At 44.7% G+C, this 20,157-nt stretch overlaps 1 protein-coding gene across 2 annotated transcripts in view; it reads left to right on the top strand.

Moving 5' to 3' along the window:
- LOC138250115 (uncharacterized) overlaps positions 1-20,157 on the top strand; it is a 276,374-nt gene that overhangs the window by 149,429 nt on the left and 106,788 nt on the right. For both annotated transcript variants that reach the window (XM_069204562.1, XM_069204563.1), the window contains exon 6: positions 11,347-11,549. In XM_069204562.1, the coding sequence (XP_069060663.1) occupies positions 11,347-11,549 (203 nt within the window). The remainder of the gene's footprint in view (positions 1-11,346; positions 11,550-20,157) is intronic.

Raw genomic sequence — 20,157 nt, forward strand, 5'->3', positions numbered from 1 at the left:
AAAAAATGAAGCACAACTGGTGATTATTAATTTTTATAATAATTCCCCCAACAAAAATTCTTACCCACACTCAGGCTATTGCAGGAAGACCTGGATTGTGCATGTAATTCCTCACATAAAGAGACCTTTATCTTGTGGGGGGGGGGTGATTTTAACACTCATCTGTGTTTCCAAAAAGACGAGAAACTCTGTACCTTTGGTACAGGTGGAAACAATGACTTATTTCATTTTACACATAACCACCACGGTAATTTGTTGAATGATGCACTATTTAAATTTGACCTCTTTTTTGTAATGGTTTAAACAATAGTAATTCACAGTTAAAACCTACTTTTAACGGCAGATGTGCCAACATTATAATCGACTTTATACTAGTGTCTAACAATTTTGTTTTTTGCACATCTGAGTATAAAATCCACAACATTGAGCTTAGCGACCACTACCCTCAATGTTTACGCCTTGTATTACTTCAAGCTATAAATAAACATAAGGGAGTAGCAGAGAAGGTAGTGAACATTGAACTGGGTGCAAGGAATGGTTATTCTATTCGTTGGTCACAGATTGAACCAATAGGTTTTATGAAAGAATTGTTGAGTGAATATACTAACAAGTTTGATATTTGCCTCTCAGATAATACCAGAGCACAGGAGTGTATTAAAGCATTCACAGCAATCCCTACTGGAATCAAACAGTCTCTCACAGTAAGGACGGGTAAATCTAGACCACGGGGAGACAAAGCATGGTTTGATACTGAATGTACATAGGCCCATAAGAGACTTAAACAGTACCTACACAGTCAAAACCCTGATAAACATGAAATTACTACTCTCAGACATGAGTATAAAAAGGCTATAAAAAATAGGAAACAGCATTTAAAAGATGAGGCGTGACATGCTCTTCATGACGCAAGCCTTCAGAACACCGATGCCAAATTCTGGAGGATAGTGAACTCCCCCCTCCTGTGTGATGGGACGCCACCAACTATTGAAATAGCCATCACGGAAGAGGAGGGGGTTACCTGTTTTTCCAGAATAAATTCCTCAAAAAAACTAGTCCTAGACACAAACACCTACAGATTGGACTTTAAGCCTATTACTCCACCATTCAGTTTATATGAGGTCATTGATGCTATCAACGCCAGTAAGAGTGGGAAAGCACCAGGCGCAGATGGAGTTCCATTCGATATCTATTCGTCAAATGTTTCACTATGGGGCCCTTTATTGACACAGGTCTTACGAGCCTGTTGCGCCACTGCCTTTATCCCAAACTGGGCTGAGTCCATTATTGTCCCAATATTTGAAAAAGGAGATCACCAAAATCCAGCATGTTATAGACCAATTTCATTGCTTGACACCATCGCAAAGATTGCTGGACGCATTGTCCTAAATGGGTTACGGGAATGGACGGAAGTTAATAATACCTTATCGGACCTACAATATGGTTTCAGGGCTGGGATAGGGACTATGGAACAGGACCTGAATTTAGACATTATAATTGGTAAATATACCAAGGCCAAGACAGGAGCTTTACACCTTGAATTTGTGGTCTTGACTTTGGTGTTTGACTGCGTAATTCACAGCAAACTTTGGCCCATTTTACTGGATATGGGGGTAGACACTACAATAGTTCATTTCATCAGGGAATTATATTCTGGAGCTAAAGCTAGGGTGCGTTATGGATCTCAGGGGGAGTATACCTCAGTCTTTCCTGTAAAGCGGGGGGTACGTCAAGGCTGTGTTCTAGCTTCCCTATTGTTCGCCTTATACATTAATAAATTAGAGGATGTTCTATCTACTGCTTGTAGAGATCTTCCACAAGTTGGCTTCCGAAAGATTCCAGCACTTATGTATGCGGACGATGCTGTTTTGATGGCACGTACTCCAGTAGCTTTGCAGCGACTATTAACAACCTTTGATAATTATATGGAAGACTTAGGTCTTAAAATCAACCACTCTAAAACCTTTTCGATGACCTGTGGTACAAAATCCGCTAAAAAATCCCAAGTCATTTTAAAGGGTGTCAAACTAGATGACATAGAAACCTTTTCATATCTTGGCATTATGTTCGATAATAAAGGTACCTGGCTGCAAGCCATCAGGTCTAGAAAATTACTTTTTACGAAAACTATATGGCTGTAAAAATAAAATAAAAAAAAAAGGTTGGTAGGGCTACCCCCAAAGGCATGATGGTAATTTATAACGCAAAATGTGTCTCTGTTGCATTGTATGGGGCAGGCCTCTGGGGATACAGGAAATGTAATGCCCTACAGCTAGCCGAGAATGATTTTTTAAAGTCCATCTTAAGTGTGCCAAGATCCACTTCAACTTTGGTGTGCCATACAGAAATGGGGGTAACATACATTACAGACCTAATAACCATGCAACCAATTTTACTTTGGCATAAAGTATGGACCTCCGAATTTGCTAGCCTGAAAAGGGCCATTATAGAAGATGCTCAATTATTAAGCCATTTGCTGCAACTTCCATGGCTGAATTATATAAAGAACTTCCTTACGGACTTGGGCCACCCTGAGTTATATTTCACACCAGAAAAAATCGAAACACTTTCGAGGAAAGATCTGAAAAACATCTGTCTGACTAACCTGACTGACTCGAGGTGGGCCATTGAGTCAAAGAAATCTAGTGTAAGGAGGAATCTCCTGTTGCAGCAATTAGACGGTATGGAACCATATTTAAAATATGTACTGAACTCAAGGCATCAATATGTCCTCCCACGCCTAAGACTAGAGACATTTCACCGACACGTCAGTTTTCCGCTTACCAATGACTGGACCCCAGTTTTGGGAAAATGGCCCTGTGATTCAGTGTCAGACCAAAATACAATGCATATAGTTTTTTTTGCAAATTTTATTCTGATTCAAGGAAAGTGTTTGTGATTCCACTTTTAAACTCCATGCACTTTAAACAGTGCCGCCCAGCTTTTATCTACCTGCTGTCCCTTCCATAAATTATAATATGTAATGGATTAGCTCTATATTTATATGCAGTAATTAAGGCTAGATCGCATCTTCAGGCAAATTATGGAGGTCTTTTATCTTTAAATGTTTTTAGTCAGGACAACAACCTCTGCTTTTTAAATATATTGTTTTATTGACTTTATACTGTTTTTTAGAAGAATAACTGGACTTAGTTTCTTGTAGTGAATCTTATAACACAGTATCAATTGTTGTATGTCTTGATTTACTTTAGTTATTTATTTTATGTGGTTGTTGATTGGTGTTATTTGTATGCTTTTATCTGCTTTTATGATTGTGAGATACAATTGAATAAAGTATTTTGATGATGATGATTGAACTTCTCTCCTCCACTAGCCTTTCTAGGCCCTGGCTTCCAAAACTGAACCCTCAGGCTTCCATATTATGTATCATGCAAAGACCTCTGAGGTCTAGCCAAGTCCCATGAGCTCTTACGAAGCACAGGATCAGCAGATCAAAACCCTCTGCACCCCAGCATCCCGACCGGGTCTTCGACTATCAACTGTGCCCCATTGCTCCCAGGACCCTCACAAACTGAGTCCCCCATTCGGAGCTCCTGGACCTGTCCCCAAAACCCTCTCTGCAGCCTGTTTCTAGGTGGCCTCCCTCTTCGTCAATGTATGGTGCACATGCACAAGGCCCTTGATCTGTCCAGCATCTCTGCACCCAAACAGCCATGGCAGGTAAAACAGACCTGATGGTGGTTCTCATGACCTTGACACTTAGCACCCTAAGACCTCAAGAGGACCCCCGAAATACTGTTGCAGATACCTGATTGCAGTGCGTGTTCTTTCCCCATTGAAAAGTATTACCACGTAAAAGCACATTTGTGTGATTTACTTACCTCACTGTGCAAAATAATATCTCAAACAGTACTTACCTAAATCTGAAGATTTTTGGTGTCTAAAATAATATCAAAAGTGTTGTTAATTTTCTAAAATTGGTCTCAAGTTTCTTCTTGAGTGCGTCTCTTTTATTGACTGTGTTTAGCAAATGCTTAGCACTACCCTCTAATCAGCCTAAACAGCTCACCCACACTGCCACAAAAGAGAGCCTTTAGGGTTATTATTTTAACCCTTGTAAACCAATAAGGGTTGCCTGTACTATCTGCATAGTCTACCCCTACGTTCGGTACACCTCATAGATAGTCAGCTTCCTACACTGGTGGCAGTGGTGAGATACCAGCCTTTACACTTGCTGATACCACTTGGTCAGTAGGTGTTTCCACGAAAATACCCACAATTGACTTTAGAGGAAAACACATTTGTTTAAGTTCCACAGTCCTTGGTATTAGAGATTTATAAAGTGTACTTGTTAGTTAGGCTTTAAAAAGTCTGTATAGAATTTTTGTCAATCTTCTAAAAAGGTCCCAACTACATTAAAACAGTAGGAAAGGCAACACGTCTGAGAAACCAGCTTCTGAGGTGGCACAAGCTCAGGTTCACTCTCCTCAGCGAGAAGACCTGTCAGCCCTCGAGGGTACTGAGCCCCAGTAACTTGGGCCCTACATTGCAGAGCTCCTAGGACTGGGGGTCGGGGACCTTCTAGGGAAGATGTTTTCCAGGGACTGAGGACCTGTCCCACTCTTGAAAGCCTGAGACAGCAAGCTGCTGATCAGGAAAAGGGAGATGTCAGTGGCTCCCACTGGACCTATTGGGAGGAGGGCCTACGTTACACTGAGGCCAGAAACCCCAACCCTGATGCCACTAACAGAGTGGTAGTGCCTCAGCAGTACAGGGAGTTCTTACTTACCTTAGCACGACACCCCCTTAGCTGGGCATCTTGCCCAGACAAATACCTGGAGCAGGTTAGTTAACCACTTCTACTGGCCAGGTATGTCCCAGAAAGTAAAGGTGTTTTGCAGCTCCTGTGTCACCTGTCAAGCGAGTGGCAAGACAGGTGGCAAACCAAAGCCCCCCCTTAATTCCACTTCCAGTGTTTGGGGTTCCCTTTGGAAGGGTAAGGGTAGACATTGTTGCCCCCAAGACCCACAAACAGCATCAATAAACAGATTTATACTGTTGGTAGTGGATCATGCCACCACGTATCCGGAGGCAATTCTCGTTAGGACTTCCACTACCCCTGCAGTTTCCAGAGCCCTCAACAGTATTTTTACTAGAGTGGGCTTCCCTAAGGAGGTGCTTTCAGACAGAGGTAGTAACTTCCTGTTTGCTTACCTAAAAGCAATTTGGAAGGAATGTGGTGTGACGTATAAGTCCACTACCCCATACCACCCTCAAACAAATGGTCTGTTGGAGTGATTTTCAACAAGACCATGAAAGGTATGAATTAAAGACTCCATTAAAAACTCAGAAGGAGATGGAATGGCCTTTTACCATGTCTACCGTTCGCCTACAGAGAAGTGCCACATAAAGGAGTGGTCTTTAGTCCCTTTGAGCTTTTGTTTGGTCATCCTTGTAGGGGTCCACTGAGCCTAGTGAGTGAAGGCTGGAAAATGCCTCTCACTGAGCCCAAACTAGACATTGTGGAGTATGTGCTTGGCCTTTGCTCCAGAATGGCCGAGTACATGGAGAAAGCAAATAAAAACCTTGAAGTCAGCCAAGAGCTCCAGAAGCAATGTTTTGACCAAAAGGCTGCACCGGAGTTCCAACCAAGGCAGAAGGTGTGGGTTTTGGAGCCTGTGTCAGCAAGATGCTGGAACTAGGGGTGATTGAGCCTTCTGAGAGTCCTAGTCCCCAAACCTTTTTCCAATGGAGGTAAACCAGAGCTGAGACTTTTTTTGGACTTTGGAGTCCTCAATGACATAAATGACAGGTATGGGGCAGCAAAGTGTTGCAGTACGTTTAATTTAACACCATGGTACTGGCAGATTGGTTTGACCCCAGGATTGAAAGAAAAGACAGCATTCTCAACCCCATATAGACATTGCCAGTTCACTAGTTCACTATAATGGCATTTTATTTGAAGAATGTCCCTGCCAGTTTCTGAAGCTTGGTGAACAAAGTCCTTGCTGGGTTGGAGTTTTTAGTGCAGCATATCCTGATGATATTGCTGTCTATAGTCCCACCTGGCAGGATCATCTGATCCACCTTGGAAACATCCTTGAGGCCCTGCAGCATGAAGGACTCACTATCAATGCAAGCAAGTGCCAGATAGGGCAGGGCTTTGTTGTATACTTGGGCCACCTTGTAGGTGGAGGCCAAGTTCAACCCTTTCATCCCAAGATCCAGACTACTTTGGACTGGGAGGCTCCAACAACCCTGACTCAAGTCAGGGCATTCCTTGGCTTGACTGGGAACTATAGGAGGTTTATGAAGGGGTATGGCACTATTGTGGCACCCCTCACATAACTCCCCGTCAAGAAACAACCCTAAAAAGTAAACTGGACAGAGAGCTGTCAAAAGGCTTTTAACACTGACAAAAGCAATGTGCTCAGCACCCATTCTCAAAGGCCCAGATTACCCTAAGCAGTTTGTTGTGCAGACAGATGCATCTGAGCATGGAATAGGAGCAGTCCTATCACAGACCAACGATGATGGCCAGGACCAGCCTGTTGCCTTCATTAGTAGAAGGTTACTCCCCAGAGAACAGCGGTGGAGTGCCATTAAGACGGAAGTCTTTGCTGTGGTCTGCTCTCCGAAGGAGCCAAGACCATATTGTTTGGTACTCACATCATTGTTCAAACTGACCACAGGCCTCTCAGATGGTTGATGCAAATGAAGGGGGGAAATCTTAAACTGTTAAGGAGGTCCATCTGCCTCAAGAGTGTGGACTTTACAGTGGAACAAAGACCTGGGACTGACCGTACACATGCAGATGGCCTATCCAGGTTTTTCACCTAGAAGATGAAGACTCTCTTGGGAAAGGTTAGTCTCATTCCTTTTTGTTTGGGAGGGAGGGAGGTTGTGTAGGATAGTGCCCCTTTTGCTATGGTCACACCCTCTTTTTTGCCACTGGTACTTAGGTTTTTTGACTGAAGGTGGTCTGGGTTTCTGCTAACCAGGTCCTCAGTGCCAGTACTCTTTCCCCAAAACAAGGTAAAAGGTCTAATTGTGTGCAATCAGCACACACTTCAGTACCTCTGTAAGACCCTATTAAATAGTGCCCTTGGTACCTAGAGCCTGGGTACTAAAAAGGGTTCCTAAAAGCTGCAGCATATATTGTGCCACCCTAAAGGACCCCCATACAAATTGCACACAACCTGCCATTGCAAACTGCGTGTCATGGTGCAGCCCATGAGTGACGACATGACATGGCACACTCAGTGTGTGACATGCCCCTAAAGTACTGCATCTGATATATGTAAGTCATCCCTACAGTAGGCCTAAGAGCCATAAGGCAGGATGCATTATATTTTATATGAGGGCGTATCTGCATGAGCAGGTATTCTCCTCTGATGTCTAGTTCAATTACTAGATGTTACAAGTGAACAGGGAAGCCATATTAAGGTACGTACTGGGCACTGGTCAAGTTACCCAGCTACATAATGGCTTCACTGAAACCCATGGGGTTTGGTATCAAACACCTTGGGACTGATGCCAGTATTGGATTTATCATGACATGCACCCAGAGGGCACTTTAGAGGTGCCCCCTGAAACCTTCCAGACTCTTGGTTGCTGACTGACTGGTATCAACAAGCCTGCCTCCACAAACAGGTTTCTTACCCACCTGGAGGTGACAGCCAACGCTCTCAAAGGCCAGAAACAATGTCTGCTCCGGATGGAAGGTGTTATCACCTCCTCCAGCAGGATGGCTAGTGAATCTGCATCAATCAATCAATCAATCACTTATTAAGCGCAATACTCATGTGATAGGGTCTCAAGGCGGTTGGGGGGCTGGAGGGGGGTGAGAGATGGGTTGCTACTGCTCAACTAGCCAGGTCTTGAGTTGTTTCCTGAAAGTCAGGAGGTCCTGGGTCAGACGTAGGTTGACAGGGAGGGAGTTCCAGGTTTTGGCGGCGAGGTGGGAGAACGATCTGCCGCCGGTTGAGGTACGATGGATGCGGGGGGCGGTGGCGAGGGCGAAGTTGGCGAAGTTGGCGGAGCTGGCGGGTGGGTACGTGGAAGCTGAGACGCTCGTTCAGGTAGGCAGGTCCTACGTCGTGGAGAGCCTTGTAAGCGTGGATGAGGAGTTTGAAGGTGATCCTCTCGGGGAGCCGGTGTAGGTCTCTGAGGTGGGCTGAGATGTGGTCGTGGCTTGGGATGTTGAGGTTGAGGCGTGCGGAGGCATTCTGGATACATCTAAGTTTCTTCTGGAGCTTGTTGTTCCTGTGTAGAGTGCTTTGCCGTAGTCCAGCCTGCTGCTGTCAAGGGCGTGGGTGACTGTTCTTCCGGTTTCGATGGGGAATCCAGCTGAAGGTCTTGCAAAGCATGCGGAGGGTGTTGAAACATGAGGATGAGACTGCGTTGACTTGCTGGGTCATGGTGAGCGGTGTGTCTAGTATGAAGCCAACGTTGTGTGCGTGGATGGAGGGAGTTGCTGCGGTTCCTAGGGTGGCTGGCCACCAGGAGTTGTCCCATGCTGAGCAGTTGGAGCCAAGGATGAGGATCTCAGTCTTATCCGAGTTCAGTTTGAGGTGGCTCATCTCCATCCAGTTGGCGATTGCATGCAGTCCGTTGTGGAGATTGATCTTAGCGGTGGCGGGGTCCTTGGTGAGTGAGAGGATCAGTTGGGTGTCGTCCGCGTAGGAGACGATGTTGAGGCCGTGAGATCGGACGATGTTGGCGAGCGGCACCATGTAGAAATTAAAAAGGGTTGGGCTGAGACAGGATCCTTGGGGGACTCCGCAGATGGTCATGGTGGCTTTCGACAGGAACGGAGGGAGGCGGACTCTCTGGGTTCTACCGGAGAGGAAGGATGTGATCCAGTCCAGGGCCTTGTGGCGGATCCCCGCGTCGTGGAGGCGTGCGCGGAGGGTGTGGTGACCAATGGTGTCGAAGGCTGCCGAGAGGTCAAGGAGAATGAGGGCCGCGGTTTCACCTTTGTCGAGCATGATTCTGATGTCGTCAGTTGCTGTGATGAGAGCGGTCTCGGTGCTGTGGTTTTTGCGGAAGCCGGATTGGGAGATGTCTAACGAGCTGTTCTCGATGACCTTCGCTGGGAAGAGAAGGCGGGAGAAGGGCTGGTAGTTCTTGAGGTCTTCGGGGTCTGCATACCAAGGCCAAGGATTTCAAAGTCCATGCCACCTTTCATATGTGACCCTGGCTTCTCCCAAACCTGGGAGATGTCACCACCTGCCCTGAGCCTCATTTGGCACCAGGACAAGCAGGAGATTGTGTACATAAGGAGGCTTGTTGCACTACCAGACTAGTCATACCCCTAAGGTGGGCAGCCTGATGTGCTCCAAGGAAGAAGGGTTTCACCAGCTTGTTTTGGTGGAATTAGGAATTCTGGGACAGGGTTATGCTCACTCCCCACAGGAAGTGGTCAAATAGGTGGTGTAGTCAACTGAGGTGTACGTAGCCCATTGGTTTCTACCCTACACTACCCTAAAGGCCCCTAACTTGAGTATTTAAGTGTCCTTTGACACCAGGAACTTGTATTTATCTGAGTAAAGAAGAAGGAAGGACAAAGAAGAGCCGGCCAGCGCAAGAACTGTGGACCAGCCTGGACTTTTGGCGCCAACCCCTGCCTTCCTGCTAGTGACCCGACTCATCCTGAAGCTGTGCAAATTCCAAAAACCTTGGATGGCTGCCAGCACTTTGCCAACCAGCCAGCATCTCCCTTGGAGTGGAGGAGCCACTCCCGTGCAACCTGCAGGCACCGGCCACGAAGTCCTGTCCACCGATCTGCTGACCACCGGGCCCACCGACACAGCAGTCACTCAGGAGAGGTCACTGTGCTCCTGGAGTTCAGACCTATTTCCCCACTAAGTTTGGAGATGCCAAGCCCACCAGGAATCACCCTGCACCAGTACCCAGGGTACCGGAGCAGTTGTAAGCACCAAGATGTGTTTTGTGTCTGGACCAGACACCACAGCCGCTAAAGACAACCTGACCATGAGAGTGGTCCTGTTGTTTGTTTTTCTTTCCCCTCTGCAGGTCTGCCCAAGACCCGTGAGCGCCTACGATGCACAACACCAGCCAACCAAAACCCTCTGCACCCGAGCTCTCCTGCCCAGGTCCTCGACTATCGGCTGTGCCCCCTTTCTCCCAGCACCCTCATTAACTGAGTCCCCTGTTCAGAGCTCCCGGACTTATCCCTCTCTGCAGCTGGTTTCTAGGTGACCCCCCTCATTGCAATTTGTGTGGTTCGCAAGGCTCCTGATCTGTATAGCACCTATACACCCAGACAGCCCTAGGCAAGTAAAACCGAACTGCTGATGGTTCTCGTGTCCTTGACCACCTAACACTCTCAGACCTAAAGGGGACCCCCGAGATACTATTGCAAATACCTGTATGCAGTACATGTTCTTTCCCCATCGAAAAGCATTACAACATAAAAGCGCATTTGTGTGATTTACTTACCTCACTGTGCGAAATAATATCTTGAACAGTACTTACCTAATTCTGAAGACTTTTGGTTGGTGTTAAGAATAATATAAAAAGTGTTATTTTTCTGAAATTATTCTCGAGTTTCTTTGTGTGTGTGTCTCATTTATTGACTCTGTGTTCAACAAATGCTTAGCACTTACCTCTGATAAGCCTAAACTGCTCCCCCTTGCTGCCATAAAAGAGAGCATTTAGAGTTATTACTTTAATCCCTGTAAACCAATAGGAGTCGACTGTACTATCTGCATGGTGTACCCCTATATTCAGTACACTACATGGATAGCCAGCTTCTTGCAGGTCCTGTTACCCCAATTTGGTGGATATTTCCAGATCTCACTTAGCCCAGAGTGAGGGGACATTGAATGGACAGTTATACAAAGTCTATACAGGGGCTAAAGTAACAGGGGAAGAGTGTACGGGGTCATAATGCTGGTGAGAGAACAGCCACCATGGAATTTTTTTACCAGCACCAGCAGCACCAGTGTTGTAAGCGGGAGCCATAGTAGGGGAGAAATCAGCCACCAGAATGGAGGGAAAACAAAAATTGGGCAACCGCCCTTCACAGATGTGGCAATAGTATTTCTGCTTCCTTACAGCCAGTTTAAATTGTAGTCTTAGATTTCTAAAACACATAAGTAATCACTTAAAATATGATTATTACTCTGTTCTCCTGAAAACTGTTACATTGTAAATATGACAGTGTCTTTTAACATTAAAGGCTGAAACTGGTATGATTTGTCTCACCTAAATTCTATAAAATGATATCAGATCCCAAGTATTGCACATTCCAATAACTACTCTTCTTGGGCACCAACACCTACTAATGATAATCGTTATTTAAAATCAAATCTGGTTTGATTAAAACATTATTGTGACATTAAAATTTATTGTGAATTTCAGGATGAACTGCACACCTACCATGGGGAGAAATTTACAGATGCTATCAATGTTGCTATCAAAACCACTCAACTTGTCGCTGTGGGAGTGAACTGCAGTCCTCCTACAATAATAAGTCCTCTACTGACTTCTGCTAACAAAAACAATTTTGATGTTCAAATGATTGTTTATCCAAACAAAGGGGGAGTGTGGGATCCTAATGTTGGGTGAGTGTATGTCACTTAGTTTGATTTGTTGATTTGCTCTACAGTTCTTGTTTTATTGCAAGATATTCATCCACTAATATTTTATTGAACCTTTAACATGTGGCAGTCTTTTTAGTTGTGATACTGCACTTTCTTTCAGCTTGGTTTAACAATCTCTCACCCTGACCGTTACATGCCTGTTTTGCACATACAACGTGTGTATTCGCTGACTGTTCTTGAGCGCTACATTGTTAATTTTCCGGTCTAAAGAATTAGTATATGCGTGACTTTCCTTTTAAATCAATTGTATATAATTAAGCTCCTAAATATTATTTGTGTAACTTATTAAGACCTAACTTGATTCAGCTTTCAGTGATCGCAAGTAAGTACCTTTGTTCAATAGCGTGTGTCGTTGCTGCCTTGTGCTGTCAGGTGACTGATGCACTTCATATTGAGGATCAGCCCTCTTGTTTGACGGACTAGAAACAATTGTCAAAGTGTCAATGAATCTCGTTTCCTCTTTCAGGCATTTCACCCATTTGTTCGTCTTATTAGCTAGTGCAGTAAATTGCTTGGAATGACAGGGAAAGAATCCAGGGGCACATCTTATGTGAGAGAAAGCCACAAAGATCTAACAATTTTTTTTCCATGTGGGCAGGCAGTTTTTAGGTGGGCGGATGCTCCACCAAGCCAGACTCTGGACACCCTTGCGTCCTTATTGATACTTTCTGATCCTTTAAGTGAAAAAATGCCAGGCAGGAAGCTTTGACATGGTGTCACATTCTGCAATGTTTTCAGCATCTCATAAACAAAGCCCAAACCAAGGCTTAGGGGGTTGTTTCTGATTCGATGGTTGCTGGTTCTGGGCAGGAAAAATGTATATATGAAGACCCGTCCTAGATAGGATGGGCCACATGACGTTCATTATTGGATGGACTGCCAGCCAAAGATTTTTGCTCTAATAAAGGTTTCTGATGGCAGTGTAAGTTGAAACAACAAAGTTGTGAGCAGAATGGTCCCTCACCATTAAATAAGGTGAGGACCACACGTTTGTCAGAGTAGGAGAACCACCGGTTCAGAGGGATTGCTCTTGCTGCCAACCCCTAGATTAACCCTCAAGTGTCAGTTTCACAATGGTTTTTTCACACACTCCTCCAGCTGTCATAAGCTCAAAAATGGATTTAGATTTGGCAGATCTGCATTCATAGACTCAGGATGTGTGGATATTTATGCCCACAAATGGAATTTAAACCCATGGAATACTCCCCAACTTGTTCAAGACACTCGGTTTACTGTGTATTCACAAATCTCCAGAATGGTTTTAACATCTAACTTAAGAATATTAATGTAAGTACCAAATAACTCTGGAGTGATTTTGCAAGCTGGGTGGGAAAACAGCTATACATTTGCATGTTTATGGAGGCCTGCCTAGACACCTATTTTCTCTGTAGAGGAATATATAGTCTAAACTGTATTTCCTGCCATCCTAAAATAAGATAAGTTACATCTTTAGATGTATGATTGGAAGTCTACAATTTGTATATATTGTTGTGTAATATATAGATGTTCTACAGCATTATTATTACTGTGTTTACAGAACTTTAATATGATGTTACAGTAAGTAATTGAAGCCATGACAAAGAATATAGTAAGAAAGACAGAATAAAGGACAAGTAGAAAGCTCAGTTAATAAGAAAAATATCAATCAATCAGACAGGATTTGTGAAGCTCGACTAATTCTCAAGGGTATCCAGGCATTTGCAGGTCTCAGCGACTCATTTGAACAGTCAGGTGTTGAGGGCTCTACAGAATTTCTGATGAGGGATAATACTCCGGTGATGCGTGGAGAGGCTGTTGCACGTTTGTGCTACTATGTGGGTGAAGGCACATCCTCTACTTCTGTTTTGGTGGATGCGTGGAGTATGGGCAAGCGATAGAGAGGCGGAGCGTCATCTTCTTCTTGACAGTTGGTGGAAATTCAGGCAATGGCTACTATAGGCGTGTCCTTGGTTGTGTAGTGCTTTGTGTGCGTGGGTCAGCAGTTTTTATATGCACCTCTTCTGCACAGGGAGCCAGTGCAGTTGCCTGAGGTGTGGTGTGATGTGGGATATGGAAACAAGGTTGTCAAATGGAGGTTAGATGGATACATCAACACCAACTGATGTCCCAGAAATCCAGGGTCCCTGTGTGAAGAGTCTCCAAGCATGCTTGGATGACAGCCAGCAAGGTTGTTACTTACAGCCCTGAGAGATGTAAAAGTGTGACCAAGCAGGGCTACAGCATGGCAAAAGTTAGTAGGATGCCAAGGTGACCTATAAACTATTCCACTGATGCCCCAGAATCCCAAAGCACAAGGGAGCAGGAACGTTCTCCATCCCCAAAAAGACCCAAACATAACAACAAACATTGACTGTCACTTCACTGCCAGACATCAGTGGGGTGAGGATTAAAATCTTGTAGCGAGGTATAACAGCCTTACTGGCACTTGAGTAATTTACTGAAGCATGGACACAAACACATGCATCAAGCCCGAGGCCTCTCCAAAGCACCCCAATCATGGTGTACACCATCAACTCAGCTACATATATAGGTAGCACCAAGCACCATCAGTACTGAACCAAGCACCATCAGTACTGAAAGCAGCCACACAAGTTGGCCTTGAAACCACAGAGCTGGAAGCAATTTAAAGATTTTTGTAGCAATTGACATACTGGAGGCCATGTCTGAATGACATCGCTGTGAATGCTGTCATGTCCTGGACCGGGAAGAAGAAACAGCAGATTGAACCTGACATCCCCTCAACAGCCTTATCCTCAAAGGCCACCTCTAGTCAAACCAGAGTATGCATTTTTTGCCATGCCCCATCTGAATGTTTTTTGCAAATCCTTTTACAAATAGATATCTACTTACATCATAAGACAGAGGAGGCAATGAGTAGAAGTCAGACTCGAAAATTGTCATTGTGAATTATTCTCTAGTAAACAGGGCCTTGGCAGACAAAGGGGGACATTCTAACTTCGTCGAAAGACCGCACCGCGGTCAAAAGACCGTGGGGGTCATTTCGACTTTCCCGCTGGGCCGGCGGGTGACCGCCAAAAGGGCGCCCGCCGGCCCAGCGGGAAAGACCCTGCAACAATGAAGCCGGCTACGAATGGAGCCGGTGGAGTTGCAGGGGTGCGACAGGTGCAGTAGCACCCGTCGCGATTTTCACTGTCTGCAAAGCAGACAGTGAAAATCTTAATGGGGCCCTGTTAGGGGGCCCCTGCACTGCCCATGCCAGTGGCATGGGCAGTGCAGGGGCCCCCAGGGGGCCCACGACACCCGTTCCCGCCATCCTGGTTCTGGCGGTGTAAACCGCCAGAAACAGGCTGGCGGGAAGGGGGTCGGAATCCCCATGGCGGCGCTGCAAGCAGCGCCGCCATGGAGGATTCTCCGGGCCAGGGGAAATCCGGCGGTAAACCGCCGGATCCCCTTTTCTGACCGTGGCTTTACTGCCGCGGTCAGAATGGCCCTGGAAGCACCGCCAGCCTGTTGGCGGTACTTCCGTTGCCCTCCACCCTGGCGGTCATAGACCGCCAGGGTTGGAATGAGGGCCAAAGTATTTACATCAAGTATATCCATTATGTACTAGTCTCAGTAAATCTACCTATACATTCTCAAACTAATATGTCTTTGAGGTGTAGAAAGTGTGTATAGGGCATGTACTTAAATAGCTTTTTGAAAGAAAGCCTGTCTTCTCAGTGAGCACTTTAAAACACATCTGCTTGTGTCCAAGCAGTCTTCACATTTATAAATGCACTACTTGTTATAAACAGAGTCTAAAGCCCTCCACTTGCTATAGCCTCTCCACTTCCCTTTTCTGTTGTCATTATTAGAACCTACTCATCCACACCATTTGCAACATATGTCAAAAAAAATGTCTAGAGAGGAGGTTCTCTGCAGTTTGGAAAGTGTCTACTAGGGAAGTAAATATATGAAGTGTTTTCTCAGCATGCTTTTTTAAGCTGCATATGGACAGTTACTGCCCACTGATGGGGGGACGTCAAATTCAGTCTACAACTAGAAGTGCATTCCTGGTTTAACATCGAGCCTGGATTTAGGGTTAGAATATTCTCTTTAAAAGTGCAGGTTTGGGCCATAGTTTCTTCCTCAGTGTATTGTTATATAAAATAACATTAGTGAAGAAACATTATGTGAGAGGGAATATGCAATTATGGTATGGGTACTTCTGCAGGCATTGTGATAGGTATTTGGGGTATTATGAGGTCCAATATGTAGTCTGTTTCATACACCCTGAATGTGGTAGTGTTGTTATGGTTGGTGTGGGAAAGAGCAAGTTTTATGCCAGAATGTCAGATATGGGAATTTGCTGGTTTGAGTAAGCCGTCTCTATCGGTGAACAAGGCCATTTGCCAACACTTCTTATGTTAACCGGTTTGGATCCTGCCACGAAATGCATTTGGTTCATAGGTTGTTAGAATATTCAGAGTAGTCTTTCTTCATAGTGTGAATTCTCCGAATCCACAATGGCATCATTTACATTGTAAATGCTTCACTGCATCATGGATTTGTTTTTCACAGTCTGAAAAAAGCTGTGATCACCCACTTTAAAAAGTCTGAGGCAGACACCAAAGACTTGCCTGCGTACTGCATAATATATCTTACATTGAGACAAAAATCTTTTAAAACATTATCAGAAACAACTGCAAGCTCACAGTGAGGAATCAATCAATACATGTATTATTGATATCAGGATTTAGACCAAACAGAAGCACACAGTTGTCTCTTATCGACATAAGGAAGGACATATTAAGAACTGTTTGTAACAACCGACGTTCAGCCTTAATCTTATAGCCTTCTCACAAGCATATGACATCGTGAATCACAACATCCATGTCCACCATCTGCAAAGATTAAATCGTTTATGCACACCTGCCCCCAGTAAGTTTTATATTGGGTCAGTTCACATAATCTGCCCAAGTTATTCCACTCATGGCTTCCTAAGGATCTTCACTCTCACCTACAACACTTACAAACACCCATTCCCTGATATTATTGATAACTTTAAGATGCCTTTTCAAACTTTTGCTGATAACACCAAGATTCACTGGCCAGAGGGCAGAGACAAGAGAATAGACAGAATCTTGTGTCTCCTAATATTGACACATTGGGCTGCCCTCTTAGAATAATACAAATAATCAATAGATACAAAGATCAAAAAGCTGAGTTTGAAGATCATGAACGTCAGAGTTATTTCATAGTTACTCCTTCCAACTCACATATACTTACTCAAGCTACTTCTTCATAATACACAGGATTATAAACGTTCTGTTTTGATCAGCCAATCTGTTTCATCCATTGAAACAATAGGACTTATTCAAGGCAAACAGTAAGCCTGATAAAGGGCTGGTCATTAACGCCAGTTCATGGCATCCATTCAGTTGTGGGTTGTTTCTTTGGCCAATGTCTTGTAAAAACAATAGAGGTTTCCTGTCAATTGAGATTTTCCTAGCCTTGGTGTCAGAAAGGCTAGATTTTATTAAAGACACAGAGGCAAATATTATGCATTTCTTTTCTTACTTTAATAAACAGTAGACACAAACTACAAATCCCAGAAACCCTGGGAGCAAAACTACAAAACAACACCACAATGGGGTTGACCAATCCAACGTTGAGCCTTCACATAACAATCTTGACTGAGAGCAACAAGCCCTATTTTTTTGCAAGCGTCAGTCCAAAGTAGAAACTGAGAGCATCAATAGAACCATGTATAAAGTCAGAAGAGCAGAAAAGAAATCCTTGCAGAATTCCATGAGGAACTGAGAGGAAGAAACTGAAGAGAAAGAACTTCTGAATGGAGTTTCCAGGCTAAGAGAAACTGGGAGAGGATCAACTGGAAGTGGCAGAGCTGGTTGAAGACGTGGCAACTGCAGAAGAAGGAACAGGGAGGGTTAAAAGAAAAGTGGTGGGATAATACTAGCGTCTGTGTCTTTAATAAAATCTAGCCTTTCTGACACCAAGGCTAGGAAAATCTCAATTCTATTACAAGACCTGAGGCTCATATTATGCTTGTTTAAAGCAGCGAAATAACCGTGTCCAAAGGATGATCAACAGGTTTACAATAAAAATTTCTAAACGTACTAACGTTTGACCAATCTGCAGATCTGAGGATATCCTGTAAACTAGCCTCTGCCCAGAAGGCTCAAGAAGCCGTAGCTTCTCTCACCGAATGAGCACCATAAGAAAGGGTAGAAACACCAGCCAGGGACATAAGCCACCTAACCCAACAAGCCAAGGTGGGAGCTGAGACGGGTTTGTGGGGTCTCTGAAAGGAAATAAGTAATTGAGATGAGGAGGGAACCCTGAGATCTGCAGTTCAAGAAACGTAAGTCTTCAAACAATTACTCACACACAGTTAAGGTTGAGAGGAAAAAAAGGGATAAAGAACAGAAGATAAATTAGTCTTAGTACGTCTAAGGCTTGAAAATAAACACCTAAAGAAGAAAAACGAAAGGAGAAAACATCCAGAGCTTTAACATCTGATACATGTTTAATAGAGACTAAACACAGGAGCATAGTCAATTTTGTAGACAAATGTTTCAGCGATAAATCATCATTATCCGGCCATGCGAGGAATAACCGAAGTACTGAATCAACATCCCACATCAGATTGTATTTTGGAACCGGAGGTTCAGTAAAACGTACTCCCTTTAAAAGCCGTCAAACCAATTGGTGTTCACCAACAGGCCTTCCATCCACCCTGATATGTTCTAAAGAGACCGCAGACCTGTAAGTATTAACAGTACGATAAGCTTTACCTTGTGAAGTGAAGGAAGCCAAAAAATTCACCACTAAGTTGACATCTGCTGAAAAGGGATCTGATTCCCTGTCCACACACCAGCTACACCAAACCAACCATGCGGATCTGTAGACCCTTGTTGTACCCGGAGCCCAGGATTACTGAATGAACTGGACAGCTCCCTCTGAAATTTCTGGGGTTCTCCAGGAAGCCCCCGAAATTCTCCACGCTATAAGATGAAGGGAGTCTTCTAGAATTAGACCCTGAGGGTTCAAGAGAAGATCGGGAAAAGGAGGGATAAATACTGGAAGGTCTGATGATAGTTCCAACCGGGTTGGATACCAAGGCTGGGACTGCCAGAATGGAGTGATGAGAACCAGGGAGGAATGCCGTCTGCGGGCTTGCGCTAGCACCCGAGCGATAAAAAGGAAAGGAGGAAAGGAGTAGAGAAGGAGGCCATAACTGCAGAAAAACGTCCGTGGCCATCGCTAACGGATTTGGCCTCCAGCTGAAGAAGGCAGGAAGTTTAGAGTTGATCCGGGAAGCAAAAAAAGTCTATTGACATAGCCCGAAGAGCGAAGATACAGAAGGATGAGGTTTCCAATCGCTTGAGTCGTAAGTATGCCTGGAAAACCAGTCTTTCACCACCTTCAGCTTGCATGGGAGGTATTCCGCCTTGACTGAGATATTCCTTTGGAGACAAAACTCCCACAAACTCCTGGTCAAGAGTGCCAGAGGTTTGGATCTCGTTCTGCCTAAATGGTTTATATACCTGATTGTGGACAGGTTGTCCATTCTCAGAAGAACTGAACATTTTATTCTGTCTTTTATAAAGGACTGGATGGCAAAGGAACCTGCAAGCATCTCTAAACAGTTGATGTGCAGTGAGGACTCCTGAATGGACCATGGACCCCCAGTCGAGCGTGGACCACATCTTAGGCCCCAACCTGTCAGACTTGCATCTGACTCTAAGACCAGATCTGGGGTGGCAGAGAAAATAGTTCTCCCGTTCCATGCGTCTAAGTGACTTATCCACCAGGAAAGTTCTTCCCTGGACTCGGGTTCCAGAACGACAGGATCTGAGTAAGCTAGACCCTTGCGAAGGTGATGGATTTTTAACCTCTGAAGAGCCCTGTAATGAAGGGGTCCTGGAAAGATGACCTGAATGGAGGAAGAAAGAAGGCTCACTAAACGAGCTGAAGATCTGAGGGAACAGAGAGGGATAGGTAATCACCTTCTGTTGAGGGAGCTCAAGCACTGAATCTACAGTGTTCACTATGAAACTGAGAAATATGAGACGTTGGAATGGTATTCAAACTGACTTTTGAAGATTTATGAGAAATCCCAGCCGAGACAAGAGGTCCCGGCAAAGATTTAACTGTTCCATTAGGCAAGACTAGACCTGTGCCATGATAAGGAAATCGTCGAGATAGACAATGAGTCTTAGACCCTGACCTCTGAGGAAGGCCACTTCTGGTTCTTGGTGAAACACCAAGGGGCTGATAAAAGGCCGCAAAAATGTGGAAAAAGAGGGACTAAAAATAAAGCAGAAGTCAGAAAAACTTCAAAATACAGAAAAAACCCTGACCTAAAGGTTAAATCTGACAGAAAGTCAAAAGGGAAGGCCCAAATGAAAGGGGAGCTGGGAAGGGGCATGCCCAGGGGCGGAGACCACACAGAGTGAAGGCAGGAAAAAGGAAAGCCCTCACCGGCCGTGTTCCGACTGACGGGGGTCGGAGAGGAAGAATACAGCAAGGTGGCTTCAAAGGATTACAGAGCTAGCAACGGAGGGCATGAGAGGTAGGAATACCTCAGGAGAAACTGAGCGAA

The sequence above is a fragment of the Pleurodeles waltl genome, chromosome 8, assembly GCF_031143425.1.
Source record: "Pleurodeles waltl isolate 20211129_DDA chromosome 8, aPleWal1.hap1.20221129, whole genome shotgun sequence".
Taxonomy (NCBI): Eukaryota; Metazoa; Chordata; class Amphibia; order Caudata; family Salamandridae; genus Pleurodeles; species Pleurodeles waltl.